Below are 27,837 nucleotides of genomic sequence, written 5' to 3' on the forward strand. Positions count from 1 at the left end.
GTTGTCGTTAAGAACAACAACAATAATAATAATCCCCATACACACATCACCTCTACTTGAGTGAATAAATGACATGCAGAGAAGAGAAAGAAGGGAACTCAGACTTGGACTCAGTGTGAACTGCTGCAGAAATCAGACATAACGCGCTTTTAAACCCGCCTCTATCACTCACACACACACACTCACTGTAACCTGCCCCCCGCATGTCGCACCGCCCTCCGGATCCTCCAGGAGCGACTAAATTGCGCGCTCAGAGCGGCGGCGCGTCACTGCGGCTCATCACACACAGCGCGCGCTCAACTCCACCGCAGGACAGGGTCTCGCGGGGCTGCGGCGCGTTCACGGGCGGCGCGCGCCGACACACACGGACAAACCCGGGACCGAAGGAGACTCCGCGCGCGACATATCGCAAGACAGACAGACAGACAGACAGACAGCGCGCGCGTGTATCCGGGGACAGAGTCAGCAGACTGCCTTCCCTTAAACACTCCCATTTGTCAAGTTGGTCTGAACCGAGACGCGCGCGCTCCTCCGGCTGGATACCGTGTACGGATTAACCGCTTAAAGTGGGATTTGCCTCAAAAAACCATTACAATGAAATAAAAGTAATAATAATAATTACAGTCATTATAAGAAGACGTGCGCTCACCTCCCTCCCTCCCTCCATCCATCCATCCGTCCGTCCGTCTATCCATCCATCCATCCATCCTTCCCCCTCCTGTGGATTGTCTTCTTGTTGTTATTATTATTTTTTATTTTCTATAAGTTTCAAGATGACCTCGGGCTGTTTACTCAGGTCTCTCCTGATGCTCTTCCTGGCGCTTCTCTCCGCCAACGCCAGCAACTGGCTGTAAGTGAACCACCCACACACACACACACACCTCACGTTTTTCCTTCTCCATGTTTCTGTGCATTGATCAAAGTGACAGCTGATAGATCAGGATCAGGAGTGTGTGTGTGTGTGTGTGTGTGTGTGTGTGTGTGTGTGTGTGCTGTCTGTTACCTGGGAAGGTCCATGTGGGTCTTTTTTTTTTTTAAAGCTCTGATTAAAGCTGAAAGATGGATAGAGAAGGTATAAAAGCTGGACTGTGCCACCTTTATTTCTGAGCCATTCACTGAAAAAGATTCTCATCATCGATATCAGCTTATAGACAGATATCTTTACACACCTGTACACACATCACACACCACAAAGCTTCCCTGTGGGGTTAACAGCATGCCAGAAAATGTGCATAACTCAGTCGTTTATAAATTTAGACAAATTATCAAGGAAAATCGTTCACTAGTGCTGAACATCACAGCGCTGGGAATGTTTTCCTGTTTGTTTATTTACTTACATACATCATACAGGACCAGGTTCGCAGTTACATGACCAACAGCTTACATAAGTCAGGAACTCTCAGGGATCCGGGCTATTATTATTATTTTTAAATAAGAAACTCTCACGGCTCCTTTTCCACCCAAAGAACCTTTGAGGAACCTGTATGATCTCAGAGCGCAGAAATTCCAGGGATCATTTATCTCAAGAACTGATGACATGTCTTCTTTTTTTCCTTTTATAAAGAGCTACTATCAAGACAATCCAAAGGCGTTTCCAGAATTGTTTTGTTTTAAGACGTATCTAGAAGTGCAAACAGTTTTGTCCATAAAATTCAGAAATACTGTACAATAAAGGACCTCAAAGTTTTCTCGTGGAACCTTCATTTGCTGAGCTGGAACTCACACAGAATATATAAACCCGGTGGAGGATTGCTAATTGTGTACGATTTACATTTATTGAGATTAGGGTTCTTTTAGACAAATTCATGAACATTTAAAACCTGAAGGACCCTTGAACGTTTTTCTAAAATATCTTCTCGTATGAACGTTAGATACGCTCTTTAAAAAAAGGCTCCTACAGAAAAAGCTGTTTTTCCGATTACCGTGTACATATCACCAGACAATGTTCTTGAGACAAATGGTTCCTAAAAGAACCCTAGTTTCAATAAGGAACCCCAAAGTTTTCTTGTGGACGTGAAGCTGGAACAAACATAGCGGTGTGTTTTGTTGTAGTGTTTACTCCTTGAAGACGGCTGTATATTTATATCAAAAGTAGGGTTCTTTCCGGAACCACTGATCCACCATTCATGTAATGTAAAGGCAGAGTGAATGTTTCTGATAGTCAGACTGTTCGGAGAACACCCAAGTCTTCCAAGAACCTTTTGTTTTTACAGTTTATCTAAATCACATTATAGAAGACATTTTAGAACGTATGAATGGTTCCTTAACGGACCCGATCACCTCAATAAGAACTCTAACTGTACACAATACACAGCAATCAGCACTCCATCATGATGTTTCACAAGGGTCGTAGAACTGTATGTGAGTTCCAGCTCACAGAAACAAGGGTTCCACAAGCAAGCGTATCGATATTAAGGTTCCTCGAAGAACTGTGAAGGTTTCTGATAGCGGTCTCATTTTAAAGAACCTATAAAAGATCTTCTAGGAACGTTCTACCGAGTAGCTTACTTCACATGATCTTTTTGCGATATTTCCTGCTTGAACTCTTTAGATCATTTTCAGATAGAAATGTTCATGAAGGTCCCGTATAGAGTATAGACGCTCAATTTCACTAACAACCACAAAATGCTAAACATGATGTTTGACATGCTAATTCAGACACCAGCTAGTTCTAGCTCAGAAAACGAAGGTTCCATTAGTAAACTTTGGGTCTCCTTGTTGTTCTTTATGAAGTTTTACGACTGAAAAATTTCTCAGCTGAAACAACCCCTCAAAAGGTTTCCCAAAACGTCAACTGCTGTATGTGGTTTAGCGCCACGCTAAAAACCAAAGGTTCCTGGAAGACCTCGTGGAGGTTTACTGAACAGTCTCACTCTCAGAAACCTCCCCAGGACCTTAATAGTGAATAAATGAGCTCGAAAATCAATCGTGGAACTGTTGTATTATTTATGAGCTGGAACTCGCCTAATCAGGACATCAAAATTGGTGTGTATTTGTTTTATACACTGTTTAATTTGGTGAGTGGACTGAAATTAGGGTTCTTCAGGAAATGATTCGTGCACCATTAAGGTTCCTGTAAAGGCACAGTCGAAAAGTTTGGTCATGACACTGTTTGGAGAACGTGCACAAGATCCCGGAATCTTTTGTTTTCGGAGTGAAGCCTAGCTGCAGCTGAGACGATACAGAACAGGTTTTCAGAAGAGGCTGATTGATATTTATCTGTGCAAATTTTCCCCCTGGAGCGTCCTTCGTGCCCGTCAGTCTTTTTTTTGGCCGTGTTTTTGGACCTGAGCTCTAGGTGTGGTGACAGGAGAAGCTCTCAGACATGCACAGGCACGCAGCCCACGAGAGGATAAGGCAAAAAAAAAAAAAAAACCTCTTTACCTGTCTACAGAAATATGATTATTTTGACAGAACGATTTGAACGGGAGTTGTGGGGAGCAGGTAGGAGCAGGCAGCTTCACATCACGCTTGGCAAAACTGACAAAAATTAAAGAAGTAAAAAAGGTGTGTGTGTGTGTGTGTGTGTGTGTGTGTGCGTGCGTGTGTGTGTGTGTGAGAGAGCCATGAATGCAAGTATGCCTTAAGCTGTGGCTTAAACCGTGGCTGGATTTTGAATGAAATGGATGAAAGCTATTTACAAATCTGTCATTTATAACGGCAGCTTCAAGTTTCAAAGAATATGAAACAAGTATGTAAACAGTCAAAGAATAATACCATAATACCCACTTTAAACTTCGATTCTAAACAGAACAATGACGTTTATTTACTTGCGCACGGTTCATTTACTTAGCTGACGGACTCTGAATATCCAGGGTTGTTGAAAGCAGAGTTATGTTGTGGGAAAATTATTCAGTTCAGAGAAATAAATCAATATCGAGTCATGCAGCAGATTTTTCACATCGCTTCAAAAGAGACTTCATGTACATAAACTGTAAGTCGTCACAGTAATCCACCTTAAAAATCAAACAATCCAGGTGATATCCCTTTCCTCTGATGGATTACTGAGATGATTTCAGAACAAACGCATGCAGAGATTTGATTCTGACGAGTCTCTTTCAGCTCAGAAATCAAGATGTCTGAAGTTTTCTGGGTCGGGAAATGCAGCTCATCTAATCTAAATAATAATAATAATAATAATAATAATTATTATTATTATTATTATTATTATTATTATTTTAGTTATTCAAAAGGAGTGAGTTTATTTCTATTTTTTTTTTATTGTGGTGTATTAAACTGCCTTTTGGTTTGCTTATAGGTTTAAGAAGAAAAAAAGGGATGCTAAGGCTGGTTGATATTTGATAATACCACTGAATCTGATATGATACTATACTATACGATAAGATTTCAATTCATAAGATGATTTAATTTTTGACAATGTTCTTGAATCTGCTGATGTGATACACTATATTGATTCTCCTGGCAACGATTCAGTATTTATCGATACCATTGAATACGATACGATACATTATTATACATACAGGCCACTTTTTCCATGGAATAAAAACGTGTTCGATTCCCTTCTAGCAGGTTTATTGATGGCATGCAATATTGTTATCATATCGCTTATCCTCCACGTATTATGCCGCTCTACTCGATGGAGAATGAGCGTGCAATATTGTTATAATATTGCACATTGTCAAGACAACACGACGTCACATGTCGGAGCTCATGCGAAGATCCCAGTGACAAAACTTTTCTGCTGTGCATGCACAGGATCATTTTTTTTGCTTGCCGGGAAAGAGAGAAGACGAGGTTAATCCAGTGCTTGGTTTAAGCACTAAATAAATAAACTGAAAACTAAAGATGCGTTGAACACTCGAAAGGCTCCCAAAACTTCATTAGATATTCTTCACGCATATTTAGAAGAGAAAAACATACTGACGGACATTGAAAAACTGGAAAAGAGACACGTCGGAGATGTAAAACTTTCGTACTAGCAAGTGACTCTGACAGTTTGTAAACAAACATGGCCACGAGGTTTGCTTCGTTAAAAGCGGAAGATTTTGAGGGAATTTTGGCTGCCAGGTCGCGCCGTTGTGTGTAGCTGTTCATGTTGATTTTAAAAGTAACTCAGTAAATTACACAGGGAAAATAAGAATAATATTTGGCTTGACTGTGCTAGCATTGGCCTGTGCTAATACTATATCAGCTAGAAGCTAACTGAACTGTTGCACTAACAGCACTGAGTTGCGGGTAAGCTAGTGTCAGCCTTCACTAACACTACTGCTATGCTGGCTGGAAGCTAACTGGACTGCCATGCTAACAGCACTGAGTCGCGGGTAAGCTAGCATCGGCCTTCGCTAATGCTACTGCTATGCTGGCTGGAAGCTAACTGGACTGCTGCACAAACAGCACCAAGTTGCATGTAAGCTAGTGTCGGCCCTCGTTAACGCTACGCTGGCCAGAAGCTAACTGGATTGCCATGCTAACAGCACTGAGTTGCGGGTAAGCTATTGTCAGCCTTCAAGAATGCTGATATGAAGAGTGTGTATGTATAATAATAATAATAATAATAATAATAATATTGGCTGGCTTTTTTCATGGTATATCCATGATATATTCCATTCAGCTACTCGTCTTCGACTTGATCAATATCATGCTAGCTGAATGGAATATATCTGATAGACCACAGAAAAAAGCCAGCCGATATTATTTAAATACGACACACTATATTGATTCTTCAGGCTATGATTCGATATCTGACGATACCACTGAATACGATACGATATGATACCATACGATTCAATTTCATATCCTTCCGCTTGCCCTGTGACCATCAGCACCTGTGTCTACCGTTATTTTGCGATTGCTGACCAAAATTAAAAGTCTTTCTACAAATTTACACATCAGCTTCAAAACAGATGATTTGATCGATATATTATAATCGATAATAATCCTTTCATGATTGTTGTTTGCGTGATCGACGACATACGGTTTTGTCTTGAAGCCGTGATCGTGTGCAGGTCAATCCAGCGACGTGATTCTCATTGAAGTAGTACGGTACGTCACCATGTACGTTTTATGAAGCGAGTCAAAAGTTTTTGTTCCTCATCAGTTCCGGTTTCATACACCTGAGCAGGGCTTGATTTAATGGGATGAATCATTAATAAAGAGACGCCAGGTTAATGGGCTTAATCATTAATGAATATAAATATACTGCAGTCCAGGTGGGCTTCATGTACACAGCGGTGAACGACGGATTCAAGAGTTTTACTGAATTACACGATGGGACTGCAGCCCGGGTTTGAGAAGGTGCTGGATGTTTACAGTGTTCTGGAGTTCGTGAAGCAGGAACGCTCTGAGAAAAAAAAGGGACTAATCTGGAAATGTTCTTGTCGTGAGGGAGGTGCTCTTATCTCCTGTAGCTTTAACACAGCCGAGTGATGCGACAGAAATATCACATCACGATACTTGATGACATTTATATGATGCACGATGTGTCTCGTGATAAAGTGTATGTACAAAAGAAACAAAAGGAGGAAAAAAAATAGGATTCAGTTAAAAAAAAAAGTAAAATCAGCTGCTTTCAGGTTCCTAAAAATGTTGAAATAGTATAAAAAGTAAAATTAAAGGATATAAAAAATCACAATATGCACGATACAGTAGCTTAAAAAAAAGTATTGTGGGACAATTTATCACGATATCGATATTATATCGTTATATTTTCCTGGACCTAATTTAATATGTATCTTTCATCTGGAAAGACGTAATGCAGCTTTAAAAAGATTAAAGTTACATAATCGGACTATAATTACCTTTTATGGAAAAGCTTTAAAGTGTACGAAAGGTACACTTGTCTTTAGTACCCTTTATTGGATGGTTTGAAAGATTCTAAAAGGTCAATTCCTCATGAACTAGCTTCTTAGACGTGATCTGATTCCATATATTGACGCACTTCCTGCTAAAACAGAAAGTCAGAGCGATGTCGTGTTGAAACACTAGACTGATTTCTTGCACGACAACCAACAGCGTTGAAGTTACACCAAATCTAAGATCGACAAATCGGACAGTAGCTAAGTGCGATAGCTAAACATAGAGAAATTTTCTTTTACGAAGTCTTTTTGAAGCGACCGTTTCAGTCGAAGAACCACAAGTGCGTAAAACGCCAATGAGAAATGCGTCACTACTTAACCTTGATCTCGTACAAACTTCTCTCTCTTTCAAATCAAACCATTTTTGGAAACGGGAGCCATGTTTACTGCTAACTAGCTGCTCCTGTAGAGCAAGACACGCCTCCGGGGCGGGGCATATACTGTACATTCTAGAGAGCATTTAACTGAAAGTTATGTGGACGTGTGTCATCAAAACCTTTTAAGTGTTTTCCCGAGGAGTGATTTAACTACAAAATAATTTTTTTTTTAAAAACCTCAAATTTTTTTTTGTATTGTTTTTATTCTCAGATATTTAACAATTAGTCCATGAAACCGAGTCGTACATGAGGTGATAGCTGACAAGGTGCGTATAAGCCGTGTACGACGAGATTGAGTTCTATCCACATTCACTGGATTTTGAGAAACGAAGCCTTTTTATATTTTGCAAAGTCAATAAATCAAAACTTTATACAAAACATCCAACAAAATCATTTCCGCTTAGCGGAGACATGACAAGTTGCATTCATGTGTAGTAAAATATTTGTAAAAACACATTTTATCGAAAAAATTAAGCTTCAAACTTTCTAAAAGAAGTGAAAGTGTTCAAGGTTCATCGATCAATTAAGAAGAGTTGTCGATGTTAATGTTACAATTATGGAAGTTGAAGATCGGTGCTTGTGACAGGAGGTTGTTCTGTTTAGTGATGGCGAATCCAGCGAAAAATGCGACAATAATAATAATTCTTGGAAAAATTTTAAAAAGATACGTTCTTACCGGGCGGCACGGTGGTGTAGTGGTTAGCGCTGTCACCTCACAGCAAGAAGGTCCGGGTTCGAGCCCCGGGGCCGGCGAGGGCCTTTCTGTGTGGAGTTTGCATGTTCTCCCCGTGTCCGCGTGGGTTTCCTCCGGGTGCTCCGGTTTCCCCCACAGTCCAAAGACATGCAGGTTAGGTTAACTGGTGGCTCTAAATTGAGCGTAGGTGTGAATGTGAGTGTGAATGGTTGTCTGTGTCTATGTGTCAGCCCTGTGATGACCTGGCGACTTGTCCAGGGTGTACCCTGCCTTTCGCCCGTAGTCAGCTGGGATAGGCTCCAGCTCGCCTGCGACCCTGTAGAAGGATAAAGCGGCTACAGATAATGAGATGAGATGAGACGTTCTTACCATCAAACACATTCACTCCATATTTTGTTGCGCTTTTTTTTGTATTTTTGGGGGTTTTGTTTTCGAGTAGAGTTTTTATTTCATCCTCCGTTGGCTCAGCAACACACCCTGCCATTTTGTTTTTCTCTCCTCATGGTATATGAGCTGATATCCTAGTAGTAGAGTAGCCAATCAGAGCACGCGATTGCTCATATCCAGTGAATGTGGATAGAATAAAGCTTTGTATCCGTGTTCATAACAAGAAAGCACAGATATAAAAAGATAAAATTGCTTAAAGCTAGACGTCCTTTCGATTTCATAAAATCGGTGAAATTTAGTTCCGTCTGAAATGTGGTCATTGTGATGTATGTTTATTTCTGTAATATCTCAAAATATCAGGCTATTCTGTGGCTGGGAAGTTATTTAATTTGAGGGGATTAAAGCAAATAATGTGCATGAAATCGCTCGTTTTGCGCAGTCAAGCAGACAGAGGAAGTCCGTGTGCGCATGCGCAGGTTTCCCTTCTTCTTCTTCTTTTGGGTTTTACAGCAGCTGGCATCCACAGTGTCGCATTACTGCCATCTACAGGTTTCCCTTTGAGCGTGCACTGACAGTTCCATCATTCTGTCGCTAAACGAACAGCTGATCACACCGAGGTGCTCGCTGAGCGCCCATATTTATTAGTTTGGTCCTGCGTTTCCTTTCCTTCGTATAGAACATAACATCTTTTCTTCTCGCTTTCTTTCCGTTACTGTAGTCGGTCTTTCACGTTTCATTCGCACACTCACGTCCTCCATTTTTCTCTCCTGTTTCAGATTTGTGTCCCACAATGCCTTGTGTGAACGGGAAAAGACCATCACGTGATGTGATGCATGATGTAGTATCTTGAATTGGGTCATGGTGAAGCAGGAAAAAATAGGGGAGAATTTAGGGCCACGTGATGCTAAAGTCATTAATTGTTCTATTTTTAAAATAAATAAAATAAAATTGGAAGTCTGTGATTAGAATTCAGTAGCTTTCGGTCCACTAAACAAAAATAATTGGGTGTCGGGGGGAAAAATTGCATTCTTTTTATCCTACACTTGAAAAATCTGAAAGGCAGTCTACCTTTTAAAGGACATCTGATAAGAATTAATTATAATCGAAACAAATCTTCTTAAAAACTGAGGAGAGATATAAACGTTGTGCTTCTTCCATCTGGCCTCGAGTTCTTTTTCGCTTGGTTATGACATTGTTGAGAGCGCTGGGCCGGCTCTGTGACACCACGTGTGATGGAAAGAACAAAGGTTTAACCGTGCGACAGTCAATAAATAGTCCACAGCTGATGAGCAACACGAGAAGAAACCGCTAATGCAAAATATATCCTGGCGCCTCACGCTGCTTAACACAAATAACACCGCTGACAACAGGTCGATGAAGTTGTGAAAGCCGTGTTCCCACACACACACGGCCGTTTCAGCAGGTGATCCTGTCGAGGCTTAATAAAAACGTCTCGCTTTAATTGGTCCCTTCTTTTATTTCAGGGTAGAGTCGTCGTCTTCCAGTCCATACCTCGTGAGAAACAAAACATCCCATCATTTTTTTTCCTCATCTTTCCATCGTTTCTACACACCTGGTGTAGATTTACTCGACTTGATTTCCACACAGAAATAAAACGGTCGGGTTAATCGTGCTAATTCCTCTGCACGTGTGCTGCGTGTTCCCCGGCTTCTCTTCAATCCATCGTCGCTCGTCGGGATCTGTGTTTTATCACGCTGAACGTACAGGAAGGCCAGATGAGCTTCAGGAATGAGACTCTGTCCCCAAGAAAAAGATCTTTTCAAACACAGAAATCTGCACATAGTGCAAGTATAAGTCGTGATTAAGAATATATGTATGCAAACACTGCAGAAGCACGGTTAGGCTGTTTGAATGAAGTTGAAAAAATATTGGCACCCACAAAAACCAAGCCGAATTGGCCGTTGACGTGCTTCCTGAGTATTTCTGAGCTGTGTGTGTCAAAAGGACGTATTTTTCCTTCCACTGTAATGCTGCACTCTTCCATCTCACTCCATATCCATTTTATTCCAAGAACTGCTGTCAAAGATCATCGTATCGGACAGGTTGGATATATGGATACATTTAAAAAAAATCATGCATCCTTTGACTTAAAGATGTCACATCCTGAATTATTAATTAGCGTTTTCTTTAACGCTAGTGTACAACGACCCGGATGCACATCAGATTTGACAATGCTGTCCAGCCAAAGCTTGAAGGAGAAACTGAGAAAAGACTGCCCTCTAGAGTTAAAACGAGACCTCGAGGGAAGAGATTCTGGGTCGTTCTGGATTTATACTACATATGTGTTTTTTGGTCATGTCAGCTTATCTGATGAACCTCAACGTAAACACTAATGACCGAGCGGTTTGTGTGATTTCACCTGGATAACGTTCGCCTGCTTGCATCACGAGTCACATGACACAAACCATTGGCGTGATCTATTTTCACGCAGAGATCAGTGACCTTCTCAGATTTGACCTGTTGCCCTAGGAACGGGCAGAGCGGGGCGTCCGAGACGTAACAGACTTTACGTCTGGCCACTTTATTAGGAACACCCGTGCGTCCACCTTCTGTTTTATTTTACGCGATTCCCATCTCATCGGCCGATCCCTTGACAGCAGCACGGCGCATCAAATCACGCAGATACAAATCAAGCGCTTCGGTTCAGTTCATGTTCACGATGTTCAAACATCAGAACGGGGAGGAAAAAAAAATCGCGATCTCGAAGTGTGACTTTCTTTCTTGGTGCCAGATGGACTGCCAGTTTGAGTGTTTCAGAAACTGCTGAGAAATCTCCTGGGGTTTTCAGACACAAACAACAGTCTCGAGAGTTTACACAGACAGAATGGTGCGAAAAACAAAAACCATCGCGTGAGTGCACTGCAAAAAATCGAAAAGTGAATTTAAGGAGAAAATTCCTTACTCTTGCTGCATGGACAGATATTTTTACTTGATAAGACATCTTAGAATAAGTCGGTTGCAATCTAGAGCTAGGTTTGATAATCTCAGAATTGATGCTTCTAATAGGAAATGCGAGATCGTTTTCAACTATTTTCAAGATATTTTCACTTGCTAAGACTTTTTTTTTTGCAGTGTGAGTGAATGAGTGAGCGACAGTTCTGTGGGTGGAAAAAACAAACGCCTTGTTGATAAGAGAGGTCGGAGGAAAACGGACAGATTGGAAGGATATAGTAATTCTTGACAACCGTGGTGAGCAGAAAAGCATCTCAGTATGCAACAGAAAACAGAACAACACATTGAGTTCCAGTCCTGCAGCCGAGAACAGGAACTCAATAGATAGTTTTCACATGACGTCACAGAGTCGGGGATTCCCTAGTGGCGGCCATCTTGGGGGTCAGGCTTACCGTACGGGTGACTGAGAACACATTGTAACGCGCAAGTACAAAGTCTTCAAAAGAACCCAAGCAGGCTATTTAAAGCTAGCAATGGTGCACACCTGTTGTATTCACGGCTGTCGTAATAGGTCAGATGATGAAGTCAAGCGGAGCTTTTATGGAATTCCCACTGTACGGGAGCACGAAGGCGAGCAAACAAAGAAACTCAGCATACAAAGGAGAAATCTATGGCTTGCGAGAATCAACCGCAAGGATTATCAGCCTTCCAAACACAGCAAAGTCTGCTCCGATCATTTTATAAGTGGTAAGTTGTTTAAATAAACAATCAATTGTGTTTAAGTTTGTTTTTGGAAACCAAAACATCATGTGAACAATCTCTGGAGAATGCCTAACTGGAACCGCTGAGTGTACGTTTACATTGTAATGTACACTTAATATCGCTCGTTTGTCACGTTTCTATTTGAAACTTGTCACTTCACTCACGCAAGGGTCATTTTTGAAAAACATTTTAGGTCTATTCTGTATGATTTGATTTGTGTTTGGGATGCAAACAGCGCGCCTTTTGGCGGATGCCGCCTGAATCAAGCAGATCCGTTTTTTGGGTTTTTTTTTTTTGGGGGGGGGGGGGCGTTGGAGCGTCTGATTATAATTTCAAAGTAAATTCTGTATTAAAATTACTAAATAAGCAAATCCGTTACAGTCCATGAAACAGGAAGTTTAAGGATGAGAAAAAAAACAGTTTAAATCGGAAAGCCGAGCGGTGTGCAGGACTGCGCAAATGTGCGCAGCTTTCCGATTTAAACTGTTTTTTTTCTAAAAAAAAAAATCGGATCTGCGCGATTCAGCCGTGAAAAAGGCGGCATCCACCAAAAGGCGCGCTGTGAATATATAAAGCTGTATATATCAGACAGCCTTTAAAGTTTGATGAAGTCAGTTTCAGGCTTTGGAGCAGGCTTTGGCAGTTTCAGGCTTTGGCAGCCCTGCATAGTCACTTGAAAATGCATCTTTGTCCACTTCGTAGGGGTCAATTCCCCCAATCAAGGCCAGTTTGGCTGCATACCGTTGTCGTGAGATGTCGTCTAATGTGTCTATATACTTCTGTTTGCTTGATTTTGCCGACGTTGATCTTTATTTTAGAAAACTGACTATATAACTTCATAAATTCGTCCGAGATAACGTAGCCGGTAGTGGCGATGGTCCGTTTTGTTTGCCCCCCAAGATGGCAGCTGGGGGGCGTTCCCCGGAATGCCGTGACGTCAGTGAAAACTATCTATAACAAGCTCCTATTAAAGTGGACGACGTGTGAGTGTGTATTTATTATCTCATCTCATCTCATTATCTCTAGCCGCTTTATCCTTCTACAGGGTCGCAGGCGAGCTGGAGCCTATCCCAGCTGACTACGGGCGAAAGGCGGGGTACACCCTGGACAAGTCGCCAGGTCATCACAGGGCTGACACATAGACACAGACAACCATTCACACTCACATTCACACCTACGCTCAATTTAGAGTCACCAGTTAACCTAACCTGCATGTCTTTGGACTGTGGGGGAAACCGGAGCACCCGGAGGAAACCCACGCGGACACGGGGAGAACATGCAAACTCCGCACAGAAAGGCCCTCGCCGGCCACGGGGCTCGAACCCGGACCTTCTTGTGTATTTATTATATTATATGATATTATATTATACCAACACTGAGCTGCGACCATGTAAAGTCGTTACTCTTTTCTGAACCTTCAGCAGACGATGGTTTGTACCTGAACTGGTGCTGTTTGGACACTTTAATCGCAGCTCTGTAATGAACGGCGCTAGAAAGAAATGGTTGAAATCTCCGAAAGGATTGTGAAATTACTCTGGATAAACAAACCTTTCAACAAGCTGTCATGAACACCCTGTGATGCAGAACTGAGAAGTATGTAAATAACAAATATTGGTGTAAACACAGGCATCGTGGGGGCCTTGCTTTCGTCTCTATTTGCTACAAGCATCTTTATCTGGCGAGTGATCTGTTTAGATCTGGTTACTCACGCTGAGGCTTTTTTTCCTCCCTAAAGAGAGGAAATGTGAACGTTGCAAGTTTGGTGAGTTGTTCTGGTAAAATGAAATGTCTGGTAGAATAAGTCGAGGTGTCTTCATGATGATGATAAGGTTTCATGTCTTGTCATGAATTGAGCGATTGCGTGTTAAGTTGCTCGAGGCTAAGCAGTGCTTAGGGGCCCGGCGCTCAAAGTAAGGTAATTCAATTCAACATCAACGTAATTCTTGTGAAGAGAAAAAAAAAACCTAACAACAATCCCGTTCCCAGTCCAAATTCCACAGTCTCTATCTTCATGTTTTGTTCAGCACAGCAAGTACACGTTTGGAAAACAACGAGCGAAAGTCAAGGGACGAAAAGATAAAACGGAAAAGCTCCAGAAACAAAGACCGCTCCTTCCTCCCCCTTCCCTTCTCCCCAAGGTCTAACCCAAGCGTTCCCAGATGAAAAAGCCCTCTTGCGTGTCGTTTATCAGGTGTTTTGCTTCTGAAAGTTTTTTTGTTATGAACGCTCGCATCGTACGAGCAGCTGGTACCAATATTCTCAGCTTTGATTTTTCAGACCGTATTGTAACTCTAATCATGTGCAGACAGGGTGAACACCGATCAACACCGACCATGTGAAGTTCTGTCGTGAGAAACGTCAGACGCCGAGTAAAATGGTTTCTAGAGCTCACGTACAGTATATTCCTCGTCAAACGGTTTAACATCCGAGTACGGATAAGACCAGTAAGATCAGAAAGGACGGCTGGTTTAGTCTGGTCAGTGATGTCACCCCACTTGCCTGAATGTGGATGAGATAGAAGATGGTGAGAAGGAAGCTATCGGATGAGCTGAGTGGTGATACGAGTGCTTCAGGAACAAGAAGGTGTCCGTCCCATCCCATCCCTGGCCTACAAAATTAGCCCTTGTCAGCAGCTCAGATTTGGCGTGATGCATCATGTGGAGGACTGGGATTCAAAAATAATTATTAATACAGAAATTACAAATCGATTGGTATCAACCATCTCCAACGGTATCTTCAATCAATGCAGCCAATAAACAGCTTTTATCTGTTCATGAACTCAGCTACCCAGACATCTCCGCTTGCTGCCATTAACGCTCCCAGAGTAGACACTTGTTTGGACGGGAAGTCCTAAGTGTGTTTTTGATGAGCTCGTGAGATGACCTATTTTTATAAGGTGCTCTTAAGAGAGACCTGGAACCCAGTGTGAGTCTGAGTAATGCCACAACTGCCTCCTTCCCTCCCAAACACCTGAAGAATATCACTGTGTCCCTGACCTGTCTGCCCCCGCGGTGAGAGTGAACGATAATGTTCGCTGCCCCCTCAGCGTTCCCCTCTTGAACCCGTCTACATGAGTCTCCAATAAGCTCTCCAAGAACTTCTCATCAGTCCCACTCTGCTTATGTTTATACTGTTTGTTCTTGCCATATGCTCAAAACAAACAGAGAGCTCTGACGGGTCAGTGAACCTGTGGAACGATGCCGAGACGCTCTGTGACGAGTTTCCCAAAAGCATCGCAGCACAAAGATCATTATTAAAAGTAGAGCGAGAAGGGCAGTGAACACTCTCAGTGTTGAGAGGCTTTTGGGAAGCCCATCTTTGTTTGGATGATTTTAGGACAGTATCCATCTTCGCTCTCTTCAGCGGAGGTTTGTCCACAGAAAAGTATTCGAATGTTGGGTCAGAATTCTTGTGGTGTATTTAATAAATTCACATTTCTTGAACGTGTTAGTGGCAAAATTTGCCTTTAAAAGCATTCAAAATTACAGGGTCCCAATTTCCAAAAATACAGACCGTGTGTCATTTATGCCAAAAGTGGCGCATCCATGATTCCCGCAGACACACTCTTTCAGGTCGAACACTTCAAACATTTAGCCAACCCGAATCCTTTGCGATGTCAGCGTCCGTAATCATGAAGTAACGAGATGAGATACGTAATGGAGTGGAATATGAACCATAATTAAGTAACTTCATCTATAGTTTTTATGTTGTACCGAAATAGCTAAATTCCTGTTCAGCAGCTAACTTTTAGCAACAAGCTAACACTAGCGTAAACCAACTAGCTACAATTAGTAATTAGTGTGGGAATCCCAGCTGCTTCATTTTTGGCCTAATCTGTGTTTCTGAGATTTGTTTATACACTCACCGTCCTTTTTAATCGGAACTTGTTTGTGATTCTAAGATTCCTGTTCTTGGCTGCAGGATTGGAACCCAGTGCGGTCTTCTGAGATGCTTTTCTGCTCAACACAGTTGTAAAGAGTGATTATATGAGTTACTATATCCTTCCTGGCAAAAAAGCCAGTCAAACCAATCTGTCCATTTTCCTCTGACCTCTCTTATCAACAAGGTGTTTGTTTTTTCCACCCACAGAACTATCACTCACTCACTCGATGTTTTCTGTTTCTCGCACCATTCTGTCTGCGTAAACTCTAGAGACCGTTGTGTGTGAAAACCCCAGGAAGGAGATCAGCAGTTTCTGAAATACTCAAACCGGTCCATCTGGCTCAAACCAACACCCATACCACAGTGAAAGAAAGTCACAATTTTTCCCTTTCTGACGTTTGAAGTGAACACGGAGTTAACTGAAGCTCTTGATTTATATCTGCATTGTAGCATATGGATAATTAGATGTTCTTAAAGGCAAATCTTAAACCTAGCAAGTTTAAAACAAAGAAGAAAATGTGCATTTAAATGTATTAAATACATGACGGTGGGGAAAAAATTTCATGTGATGTTTATATAATTAAAATACATATACCGTATGAAACATATACATACTGTATGTATACTCTTTTCTCAGCTTCCACACTCCAGGGATTAACTCTGTGTAGTTTTACTCAGTTGTTTAAGCATTTGGACTCGTTTTCTTTTTGATGGTTGATACGAAACCAAAATATTTAATGCCTCGGTCACAACCGGCCGTACGTGCTCCTACGGCCGGTCTACGTGCAAAAAACACAAGAAATGCACGGAGGGCGCGCGTGAAATGCATGGAGGGCGCGCGTGTGACGTGCTGATTTTCGAGCCGTAGACCGGCCGCAGAGGTTCTTTGTCACGTCAAACAAACTCTATGGGCGCTTACGTTTTTTTCAGGTTGCAAGACAAACTTACAGCCAACGTGCGTCTTTCGCGTCTTTCTCCACGAACAAAAAAAACGCAGCGATTTGGGGAAACGCCAAAAATCGCACGGCCAAAAAATCATACGTCCGGTTGTGACCTAGGCTTAAGTCATTCCACTTGATCTCATCCTACATGGCTTATAGCCAACTTGGCGCTACGTGCCTCTTCGGCTATCAGCTCATGTACGACAAGATTGAGTGGAATAACTGTTTTATTCTATCCACATTCACTAGATTTTGAGAAACAGAGCATTTTTATTTTTTGCAAATACGATAAATAAAAACTTTATACAAAACGTCTGACAAAATCATTTCCGCTTAGAATGTAAACAAACCGGCGAAATGACAAGAGCAATTTCTGAAAAATGCGATAATAATAATAACAATTCTTGAAAAAAAATGGTTCTTACCATCTAATACTTTCATTCCATATTTTGTTGCTTCTTTATTTTTGGGAGTTTTGTTTTCGAGTAGAGTTTTTATTTCATGTAGCCAGTCAGAGCATGTGATTGCTCATATCCAGTGAATGTGGATAGAATAAATCTGAATCACTCATTCACACACCACATCATCACACAGATAGTAACATCTCATTCTCATTATCTGTAGCCGCTTTATCCTGTTCTACAGGGTCGCAGGCAAGCTGGATCCTATCCCAGCTGACTACGGGCGAAAGGTGGGGTACACCCTGGACAAGTCGCCAGGTCATCACAGGGCTGACACATAGACACAGACAACCATTCACACTCACACTCACACCTACGCTCAATTTAGAGTCACCAGTTAACCTAACCTGCATGTCTTTGGACTGTGGGGGAAACCGGAGCACCCGGAGGAAACCCACGCAGACACGGGGAGAACATGCAAACTCCGCACAGAAAGGCCCTCGCCGGCCACGAGGCTCGAACCCGGACCTTCTTGCTGTGAGGCGACAGCGCTAACCACTACACCACCGTGCCGCAGATAGTAACATATCATATATTCATCCAAGGATACATTCAGGACTGAATGAACGCAGGTTACTATGAGCTAGTCTGAGAGTAAAGATGGCACGATATCACTTTTCTCTTTTCCAGACACTGGTACAGACGTTGAAACTTTGAGGATCACCTGATATAGCCATTTAACATTCTTTACTTTCAAAACTGCTCTTTTTTGCAATCATCATCCTGAGCCGTGCTATCTCCGTTTTAAAAATACTGTTCTCCGTTTGGTTGACTGACTCCCGTTCCTTTCTCTGAAGATATCTGGCTAAGCTGTCGTCCGTGGGGAGCATCTCGGATGAGGAGACCTGCGAGAAGCTACGAGGTCTCATCCAGAGGCAAGTGCAGATCTGCAAACGCAACGTGGAGGTGATGGACGCCGTACGCCGAGGCGCTCAGCTCGCCATTGACGAGTGCCAGTACCAGTTCCGTAACCGGCGGTGGAACTGCTCCACGTTGGATTCCATGCCCGTCTTCGGCAAGGTGGTCACGCAAGGTACTCTCATTGATATCAGGACACGACCTTATCCAAGATTTCCCACGGCACCATATTTACATCACTTTTTCCATCTTTTGACAGGCACGAGGGAGGCAGCGTTTGTGTACGCCATCTCTGCTGCGAGCGTTGCGTACGCGGTGACCAGAGCGTGCAGCAGCGGGGAGCTTGAGAAGTGCGGTTGCGACCGAAACGTGCACGGCGTGAGCCCTCAGGGTACGATGAAAGGGAATGCCTTTAACATCTGGCGATTAATCAAAAGGACATAAGTTCATTCCGGACACAAAAGGCTTGTCATAACGTGTAAACGCACTTGTCATGATGATTAATGGATGATCATGAGAGAATGTAGAGGGAAGGTTTTACATGTTTAAAAATCTCTCTCTTTTCCTTTCTTTTTCACTCTCTCCAGGTTTCCAGTGGTCAGGGTGCTCCGATAACATCGCCTACGGAGTCGCCTTCTCGCAGTCCTTCGTGGATGTCAGGGAAAGAAGCAAAGGGCAGTCGTCCAACCGAGCTCTAATGAATCTCCATAATAACGAGGCAGGGAGGAAGGTGAGGCCCACGGAGGCTTAATTGGATGCCATTCCAAGATTATTAGTAATTCTCAAAGCACATACTCATGGATTAATAGTGTGTGAATCATGCTGATAAGCTGAACGGAGTAGTAATCTGACTGTTCCGCGGTTATCTACCATAACAAGATAGAACAAAGACCTCAAGGTCTGATCTGAACGTGGGAAAGACCGTCGCAATTAAGATTCCGGACACGTTTATTCATCAGATTGTTATGCAGGAAAAAGATAAAACCAGCATCAAAGAGTTCGTTAACTAGCGAGCCAGTGTATAAATGTATTCGCTTAATTAATGCTGCAAGTAATTAAACGTTAATACAATCTCCTATATCATAAACTCTGGACATCTTTAACTCGGTAATATGGGTGAAGAGTTTGGGAAATGAGGAATTTTAAGCAGACTGTCAGAGGACAGACGAGTCTGAAATGTTGTCTGTCCATCCAAATTTCAGCCAAAAGCCTGGAACAATGTGTCCACAGTCACCATAGTGGCTAACTAGCAGCAGCTAATGGCTAATATTCACGGGAGAAAATAACTGACACACCACTGTCTCTTTGGCCTCTGACACCAACTTTCTTCACGTAGTCACGGCCTCTGCCTCGCCGTGGTGTGTCCCACTTTCGATCTTCTCTTCTCTGTGGGGTGTTGTCCGGACATGCCCTAGCCATGTGTCCCTTTTTACCGCATGTATAACACTCGACATCAGCCAAGTCCATTTTCTTTCCACGTCCTCTACCACGTGCTTTCGTTGCCCCGCTAGTCTTCATTACCTTGTCTTCCACATTCACATCACTTCTCCCATATTTAGGGCCCGAGCCCGAATGGGCGAAGGCCCTATTGATCTTGTAAGAGTTCACTATTCTTCTTCTTCTTCTTCTTTATTTTTCTCCGCTGTTGGGCCATTTTCGGGGCGCTTGCCATGGGCGAAAACGCACGAAATTTGGCACCAGTTCCGAGAATTGCCACCGCTACTCAGAACCAAAAGCCCAAACTTGGCCGGGGCTCAGGGCCTCTATAGCGCCCCCTAAGTCGTTGTGATTTTGGCCTCCCGCATTAAGGTGCCTGGTTGCCATGTAGTTTGTAGTAGTGGCATGCCATTTGGTATGCATATGTATCTCACTAAGCCGGACAAAAATGTAATGCCAATGCATTAGCCACGACCAACAGGAAGTGAGGTAATTTCACTTTTGTGCGAAATGCATGGCCACGAAGAGGGCGCAACTCCTCCTAGACCGTTCATGGGAATGTCACCAAAATTGATACACATCATCTACAGACATGGCTGACAAAAGTTACTAAATACGTTTCACGTAGGATTAACCGTTCAGAAGTTATACGTCAATCAATTTTCGATGCACAATTTTACGTGCTTAAAAATTCATAACAAATCTTCTAATTGCTCAAAAGTGCTCATACTTCACACGCAAATCACTCATTGGGCTTCTGACATGTTACCCAATTTCTGTGATATTTCGCCACTGGGGGCGCTATTTTTGGGCAAAAAATCCAATCTTTCCTCCAATTTGGTCAAACTTCACGGCCACCCTCTTACTACCTCCTATGTCATGTATACCACATTTTGGGAATTTTCATCCATGGGGCGCGCTGTTTTTGGCCGATGCAATTGCTCCAAAACGGGTTTTTGGTAAATAATTCCATAATGCTTTTCCTTCACACCACTACCTTGTGATAGTACGTTGCTGTTGTAGACACTTATTTTTCCAACTCATAATCGCTCATGTACAGCATAGCGCCACCTACTGACATGGGAGAAACCAAAAAATGTATTCTTCAAAAATCTATATCTCATCTTCTATTTACTCAATTGTCATCAAACTTCATACGCAAACTCTTCATAGCTCACCTGACATATACGCCAAATTTTGTGCACTTTCGCCCCTGGGGGTGCTGGTTATGGCAAAAATGATATTGCAGCTTCCGATTTGTCAAACTTGGCAAGCAAACTCTTTACAGGACCCTTATTGGGGCGCTTGCCATGGTCGACAACGCACGAAATTTGGCTCCTTTTTCTTAGACTGCCACCGCTACTGAGAACCAGAAGCCCAGATCCAGGCGGGCCTCAGGGCCTCTATAGCGCCCCCTAACGTGTTGTGATTTTTGCCTCTCGCATTAAGGTGCCTGCTTGGCATATAGTTTCTAGTTATTATTATTATTATTAGGGCCCGAGCACCGTACAGTGCGAGACCCTTTTGTTTTTGAAGGATTATTATTATTATTATTATTATTATTATTATTATTAGGCCCCGAGCACCGTACAGTGCGAGACCCTATTGTTGCCATGTGTCCAATTCTGTGCTTTGTCGCCATTGTGGGAGTAATGTCTCTTGCTGAAGAAGCTGTGGAAGGTATTTCGCGGGGACGCATGCCCCCGCCCCCCTTGGCCGCTGGCGCGAGGGCCCGTCAAGGCCGCTTGCGGCTTTAATTCTCTGTACTCTCATAACTTCGCAGTTTCATTTTAAACTCGACGAACGTTACAACGTCATTTGTCTGTGTGATGTGCACTACGAACGGCTTGTATGACTCAGGTAGTCCTTTTACTACCATTGCTATCTGAAGTCCATCATTTATTTGTTCATCTGCTCTTCTTAATGACGTGAATATAGTCTCTGCTCGAATTATATAGTCAGTAACTGTTTCATTGCTAGCTTTATAGAGCGAGGAAAGTTCACAGTACAAACTCACAACGCGGGGTTTGTCCTTTCCTGCGTAGTGCTCGCAAAGAATCCCCAGTGCTTTTCTTCCATCACGTTTCGCATCTCTCATTACCAACGACAAACTCTTGTTGTCCAGACATTGCACGAGCTCTGCATAAGCCTCTCCGTTCTTTGCCTCATCTTCCGCGAGAGCTCCTTCGTCGGCCGAATCTATCTCCGGATCCTCCAGGATAACATCTCTGAGACCGTGCAACTCCATGTGCACGAGGAACCTTGTTTCCCAGAGTTCGTAACTTTTCTCGTCACCGTCGAATAAAAGTCTCAGCCACCTGTGGCCTGCCTGACTGGGCCCATAACCTGTTGCGTTAGACATTTTCCGCAGCAGTCTATCGTGTGTACAGTCACCACAGTGGCTAACTAGCAGCAGCTAATGGCTAATATTCACGGGAGAAAATAACTGACACACCACTGTCTCTTTGGCCTCTGACACCAACTCACTGGCCTTTTATTCTGCGCATGCTCAATATATACAGTGGTGCTTGAAAGTTTGTGAACCCTTTAGAATTTTCTATATTTCTGCATAAATATGACCTAAAACATCATCGGATTTTCACACAAGTCCTAAAAGTAGATAAAGAGAACCCAGTTAAACAAATGAGACAAAAATATTATACTTGGTCATTTATTTATTGAGGAAAATGATCCAATATTACATATCTGTGAGTGGCAAAAGTATGTGAACCTTTGCTTTCAGTATCTGGTGTGACCCCCTTGTGCAGCAATAACTGCAAGTAAACATTTCCGGTAACTGTTGATCAGTCCTGCACACCAGCTTGGAGGAATTTTAGCCCGTTCCTCCGTACAGAACAGCTTCAACTCTGGGATGTTGGTGGGTTTCCTCACATGAACTGCTCACTTCAGGTCCTTCCACAACATTTCAATTGGATTAAGGTCAGGACTTTGACTTGGCCATTCCAAAACATTAACTTTATTCTTCTTTAACCATTCTTTGGTAGAACGACTTGTGTGCTTAGGGTCGTTGTTTTGCTGCATGACCCACCTTCTCTTGAGATTCAGTTCATGGACAGATGTCCTGACATTTTCCTTTAGAATTGGCTGGTATAATTCAGAATTCATTGTTCCATCAATGATGGCAAGCCGTCCTGGCCCAGATGCAGCAAAACAGGCCCAAACCATGATACTACCAAAACCATGTTTCACAGATGGGATAAGGTTCTTATGCTGGAATGCAGTCTTTTCCTTCTCCAAACATAACGCTTCTCATTTAAACCAAAAAGTTCTATTTTGGTCTCATCCGTCCACAAAACATTTTTCCAATAGCCTTCTGGCTTGTCCACGTGATCTTTAGCAAACTGCAGACGAGCAGCAGTGTTCTTTTTGGAGAGCAGTGGCTTTCTCCTTGCAACCCTGCCATGCACACCATTGTTGTTCAGTGTTCTCCTGATGGTGGACTCCTGAACATTAACATTAGCCAATGTGAGAGAGGTCTTCAGTTGCTTAGAAGTTACCCTGGGGTCCTTAGTGACCTTGCTGACTATTACACGCCTTGCTCTTGGAGTGATCTTTGTTGGTCGACCACTCCTGGGGAGGGTAACAATGGTGTTGAATTTCCTCCATTTGTACACAATCTGTCTGACTGTGGATTGGTGGAGTCCAAACTCTTTAGAGATGGTTCTGTAACCTTTTCCAACCTGATGAGCATCAACAACGCTTTTTCTGAGGTCCTCAGAAATCTCCTTTGTTCGTGCCATGATACACTTCCACAAACATATGTTGTGAAGATCAGACTTTGATAGATCCCTGTTCTTTAAATAAAACAGGGTGCCCAGTCACACCTGATTGTCATCCCATTGATTGGAAACACCTGACTCTAATTTCACCTTCAAATTAACTGCTAATCCTAGAGGTTCACATACTTTTGCCACTCACAGATATGTAATATTGGATCATTTTCCTCAATAAATAAATCTCATCTCATCTCATTATCTCTAGCCGCTTTATCCTTCTACAGGGTCGCAGGCAAGCTGGAGCCTATCCCAGCTGACTACGGGCGAAAGGCGGGGTACACCCTGGACAAGTCGCCAGGTCATCACAGGGCTGACACATAGACACAGACAACCATTCACACTCACATTCACACCTACGGTCAATTTAGAGTCACCAGTTAACCTAACCTGCATGTCTTTGGACTGTGGGGGAAACCGGAGCACCCGGAGGAAACCCACGCGGACACGGGGAGAACATGCAAACTCCACACAGAAAGGCCCTCGCCGGCCCCGGGGCTCGAACCCAGGACCTTCTTGCTGTGAGGTGACAGCGCTAACCACTACACCACCGTGCCGCCTCAATAAATAAATGACCAAGTATAATATTTTTGTCTCCTTTGTTTAACTGGGTTCTCTTTATCTACTTTTAGGACTTGTGTGAAAATCTGATGTTGTTTTAGGTCATATTTATGCAGAAATATAGAAAATTCTAAAGGGTTCACAAACTTTTAAGCACCACTGTACATCCCGGTGCGCGCAGGCACTCACGTTCAGCATGACATCACTGTGTAAGCTATTTAACATGACTTTGCCACTATTTATCAAATATGCTTAACAGTGGGGTCCGGGGCCCGCCTTAGGGCCCTGGAAGCTGAAGTGCTTTAGATGCCCAGAGATGGCTTCTCAGCTATTTCCAGGCGCATTTTTATGATCCTCAAAGGCCAAATTACACTAGATATTAGTTGCTAATTACACTACAAACTGAATCTCTTTTACAAGAAAATGTCAGAAGATTCAAGAAAAACATGCTTAAATTCTACACAAGAAAACAGTAGAACACACAGGTCAGTCCCGTGTCTCAAAAAAAGTACAGGGGGCCAGGGATGTTCCAGCTGGTTACAACTTACTGGTCCTCATATATCGGTACTATAATAACACTCATGAAACATTATGTCAGCAATAACTATTTTTATATTATGTTTATGATAAGTCTATAAGAAATTTAGTAATTAACAATACAATTATTCTTACGTAATAGAGTTCGAATTTTGAGTCCGAGATTCCAAGCGACTTTGTAACAAAATGATTTTTAAAATGACTCAAAACTAGACACGGTCATATCATTTGGCGTTCAGACTAAAATCTGCTGGACAAGAACTCAGAAAATACAAGAAAATTCTATTAAACTCTATTCAAATATAAACACATCCTCCAAAGCATATGACGACAACTGTCATTGTTATGATCAATAAAAAAAAAATGCACATAACATCATAACCATTGATTGGCAGTTTGGCACTGAACCTAATACTGTACTGCAAAGTTTCATGTAAATTGAACTCTTAATCAACTGACTGGATCAATCACATCCCGTCAACCCTAAAACACTAGTTCAACTGCATCATGCAGTAAAAACAACAGTGAATACTGAGTGCATGATTATTGTCTTTTTTGGTGTGACACTTGGGGAGTGGGACGTGCCTGTATATTTTGACGGTGCTAGGACCTTCGGTGGCCGAGTTATGAATTTTTAAACCCCCTCACACGCGAGCAGCTGGAACCAGGGCTTGTGCTGAAGTTTTCCGCAAGCCACGCTCACTCCTGACATTGGATCAGGTCGAGCCTGGGCTCGTTTGAAAGGTTTCAGGAAGAGGGATGTGCCTGGAAAGTTTGGCAGAGCTGGGACGATGGGTGGCCGAGTTATGAATTTTTAAAGGCTGGCTCGAACCAGGGCTCGTGTTAAAGTTTTTTGGGAGCTCCGGGATGAATAGCGGGCCAAGCTGCAGTCATATCAGGCCATGCCTGGGTTGGTTTAAAAGGGCTCAGAGAGAAGGAGGTGCCTGGAAATTTTGGCAGGGCTTGGACCATCGGTGGCAGAGTTATGAATTTTTACAGTCGGGCCTGTGGGGGCCCCTGTTTCACAGGCCATGTTATGACATAACGTATTCGCCCAGTGTAACATTTGGAAGAAAATTAGAAGTAGATTAGACCCATATCTTTACAATTTTTCATGAGCCATCCGGTCTCATCTCATCTCATTATCTCTAGCCGCTTTATCCTGTTCTACTGGGATGAACCTATCCCAGCTGACTACGGGCGAAAGGCGGGGTACACCCTGGACAAGTCGCCAGGTCATCACAGGGCTGACACATAGACACAGACAACCATTCACACTCACATTCACACCTATGCTCAATTTAGAGTCACCAGTTAACCTAACCTGCATGTCTTTGGACTGTGGGGGAAACCGGAGCACCCGGAGGAAACCCACGCGGACACGGGGAGAACATGCAAACTCCGCACAGAAAGGCCCTCGCTGGCCACGGGGCTCGAACCCGGACCTTCTTGCTGTGAGGCGACAGTGCTAACCACTACACCACCGTGCCGCCCGCCATCCGGTCTGATGTTTTGAAATACAGACAGGCAACTGTGAAAATTACCGGTAAATGTCTGCCGGTCCGGCCTTATTTCCCACATGGGGTGAATTTGGATTCCTTTTAAGGATCATCAGTAGGTGCTGTAAGTTTGATAGATTACTGACAGGCATTATGATCAATATGACAAAAACATTGATGGAAAAATGGGATGAGAGTTTTGGGAATGTGACGTAGATATGCAAGAATATTTGTCATCACGGTCATGGCTTTGCTTTCCTTTTCCTCAGGCGATTCTGAACCACATGCGAGTCGACTGCAAGTGCCACGGTGTTTCCGGCTCGTGCGAAGTCAAGACCTGCTGGAAAGCCATGCCCCCCTTCCGCAAGGTTGGCAACGTCATCAAGGAGAAGTTTGACGGTGCCACCGAGGTGGAGCAGCGCAAAGTGGGCACCACTCGAGCTCTGGTTCCGCGCAACTCGCAGTTCAAACCGCACACAGACGAGGACCTGGTCTATTTGGACCCGAGCCCCGACTTCTGCGAGCACGACCCGAGGACGCCAGGCATGCTGGGAACGGTGGGCCGCTACTGCAACAAGACCTCGAAAGCCATCGACGGCTGCGAGCTCATGTGCTGCGGGCGCGGCTTCCACACGCAAGAGGTGGAGGTGGTAGACCGGTGCAGCTGCAAATTCCACTGGTGTTGCTACGTCAAATGCAAACAGTGCCGCAAGATGGTAGAGATGCACACGTGTCGGTGATGTGATGCTCTCCTTCAAACCTGTCCACTTAATGGAACTTAATGGAAAACAATCCCTCTTTCCTTCTTTGACTCCAAATAGAATAAAAGAAAAGAAAAAAGGGAAGATAGATATTCACGAATTCATCCGGTTATAAAAGAACATGTCATACATGGGACACAATTTTAGGGGCAAATAGAGTTCTTTTTTATTTCAAGTCCCACTTGAGAGTATTTTTCTCTCCTTTTTTTTGTGGTTACTTTCTTATTTTTGTATTGTTTTCTAACTTATTGGAATCGGAGTGATGATGATGATTATTATTATTATTATTTTTTGTAATGTGATTAGCTCCAGTGGGAGTGGTCTAAGGGTGGACAATTGGATGGAGGTCGGACGGACATGTGAACTCCAGGGTGGTTGAAGGAGATGAGGAGACTTTCCCCTCCCACTATCGATGCTGCTTTAGGATCTTATCTGGAGTCACAGACATCAAGGGAATTTCTAACAGACTGAGATGCAGTCCAGGTGTACATCTAGTATATCATTTCTCATGTCAACGACAAAAAAGGAAAAAAAAAGCTGTTTTTAAAAAATAGAGATAGAGGTGGCCATTTTTATGCTGCTTTTAAAAAAATCACTCACAAGTAATGTACAGCGTTGGATTTTTTGGAGTATTAAGAAGTTTCTCTTCTTTTTTTTTTTTTTTTTGGGGGGGGGAGGAAAAAGCGTGGTGTTTTTCCATGGGGTGTCACAAGGCAAAATCAGAAGGCAGGATTTTAAAAAAAAAACAAAAAAAAACATTGAAAACAGGTTATTGGCATGGATCTGCAATGATGTTTCCAAAACCATGATAAATGAGTTGTTTTGTCCGACCATGGATGCTGTGCACGGGGACTCCAGCACTTTTCATCTCCAGACGCACATACCGCAAAGATTAAAAAAAAATAAAAAATCTCAGAGCATTCCCTCTTCCAATAAACATGATGCAGAGTGACTGAACTATTTATGACCATGTACAAAAAGAAAAAAAAAATACAAAACCTAATTCTACAGTTTTCTATAGAACAACCTTGTTATACAGCACGCTTAGATCTGTACAAGACTTTATACACTGAAGAGGACGATACTGCATATGAATGTACGTTTAAATGAAATATACGCCTTTTGAAAGATGAGAGAACGAGACCTGGTCTGTTTCTT

At 42.9% G+C, this 27,837-nt stretch overlaps 1 protein-coding gene across 2 annotated transcripts; it reads left to right on the forward strand.

Annotated features, from left to right (window-relative positions):
- The first annotated feature begins 227 nt into the window (after nt 1–227).
- Nucleotides 228–27,837, forward strand: wnt4 (wingless-type MMTV integration site family, member 4). 2 transcript variants are annotated; one of them, XM_060910478.1, is made up of 5 exons: nt 228–850; nt 18,030–18,265; nt 18,350–18,481; nt 18,678–18,820; nt 26,188–27,837. In XM_060910478.1, exons 1-5 carry the CDS (start codon nt 774–776, stop codon nt 26,656–26,658), a joined length of 1,059 nt encoding a protein of 352 aa, XP_060766461.1. In that variant the 5' UTR covers nt 228–773; the 3' UTR covers nt 26,659–27,837. The 2 variants fall into 2 exon arrangements, with proteins under 2 accessions (XP_060766461.1, XP_060766462.1); XM_060910479.1 differs by lacking the exon at nt 228–850 and adding an exon at nt 3,353–3,444 and having other exon boundaries at nt 26,188–27,836.

This window comes from Neoarius graeffei, chromosome 26 (genome assembly GCF_027579695.1).
Source record: "Neoarius graeffei isolate fNeoGra1 chromosome 26, fNeoGra1.pri, whole genome shotgun sequence".
NCBI classification, from domain to species: Eukaryota; Metazoa; Chordata; class Actinopteri; order Siluriformes; family Ariidae; genus Neoarius; species Neoarius graeffei.

Coding starts and splice junctions, on each gene's coding strand:
- wnt4 (XM_060910478.1), top strand. CDS start 774: ATGACCTCGGGCTGTTTACTCAGGTCTCTCCTGATGCTCTTCCTGGCG. Junction 18,266..18,349: donor CGGCAAGGTGGTCACGCAAG/GTACTCTCATTG, acceptor ATCTTTTGACAG/GCACGAGGGAGGCAGCGTTT. Junction 18,821..26,187: donor ATAACGAGGCAGGGAGGAAG/GTGAGGCCCACG, acceptor CCTTTTCCTCAG/GCGATTCTGAACCACATGCG.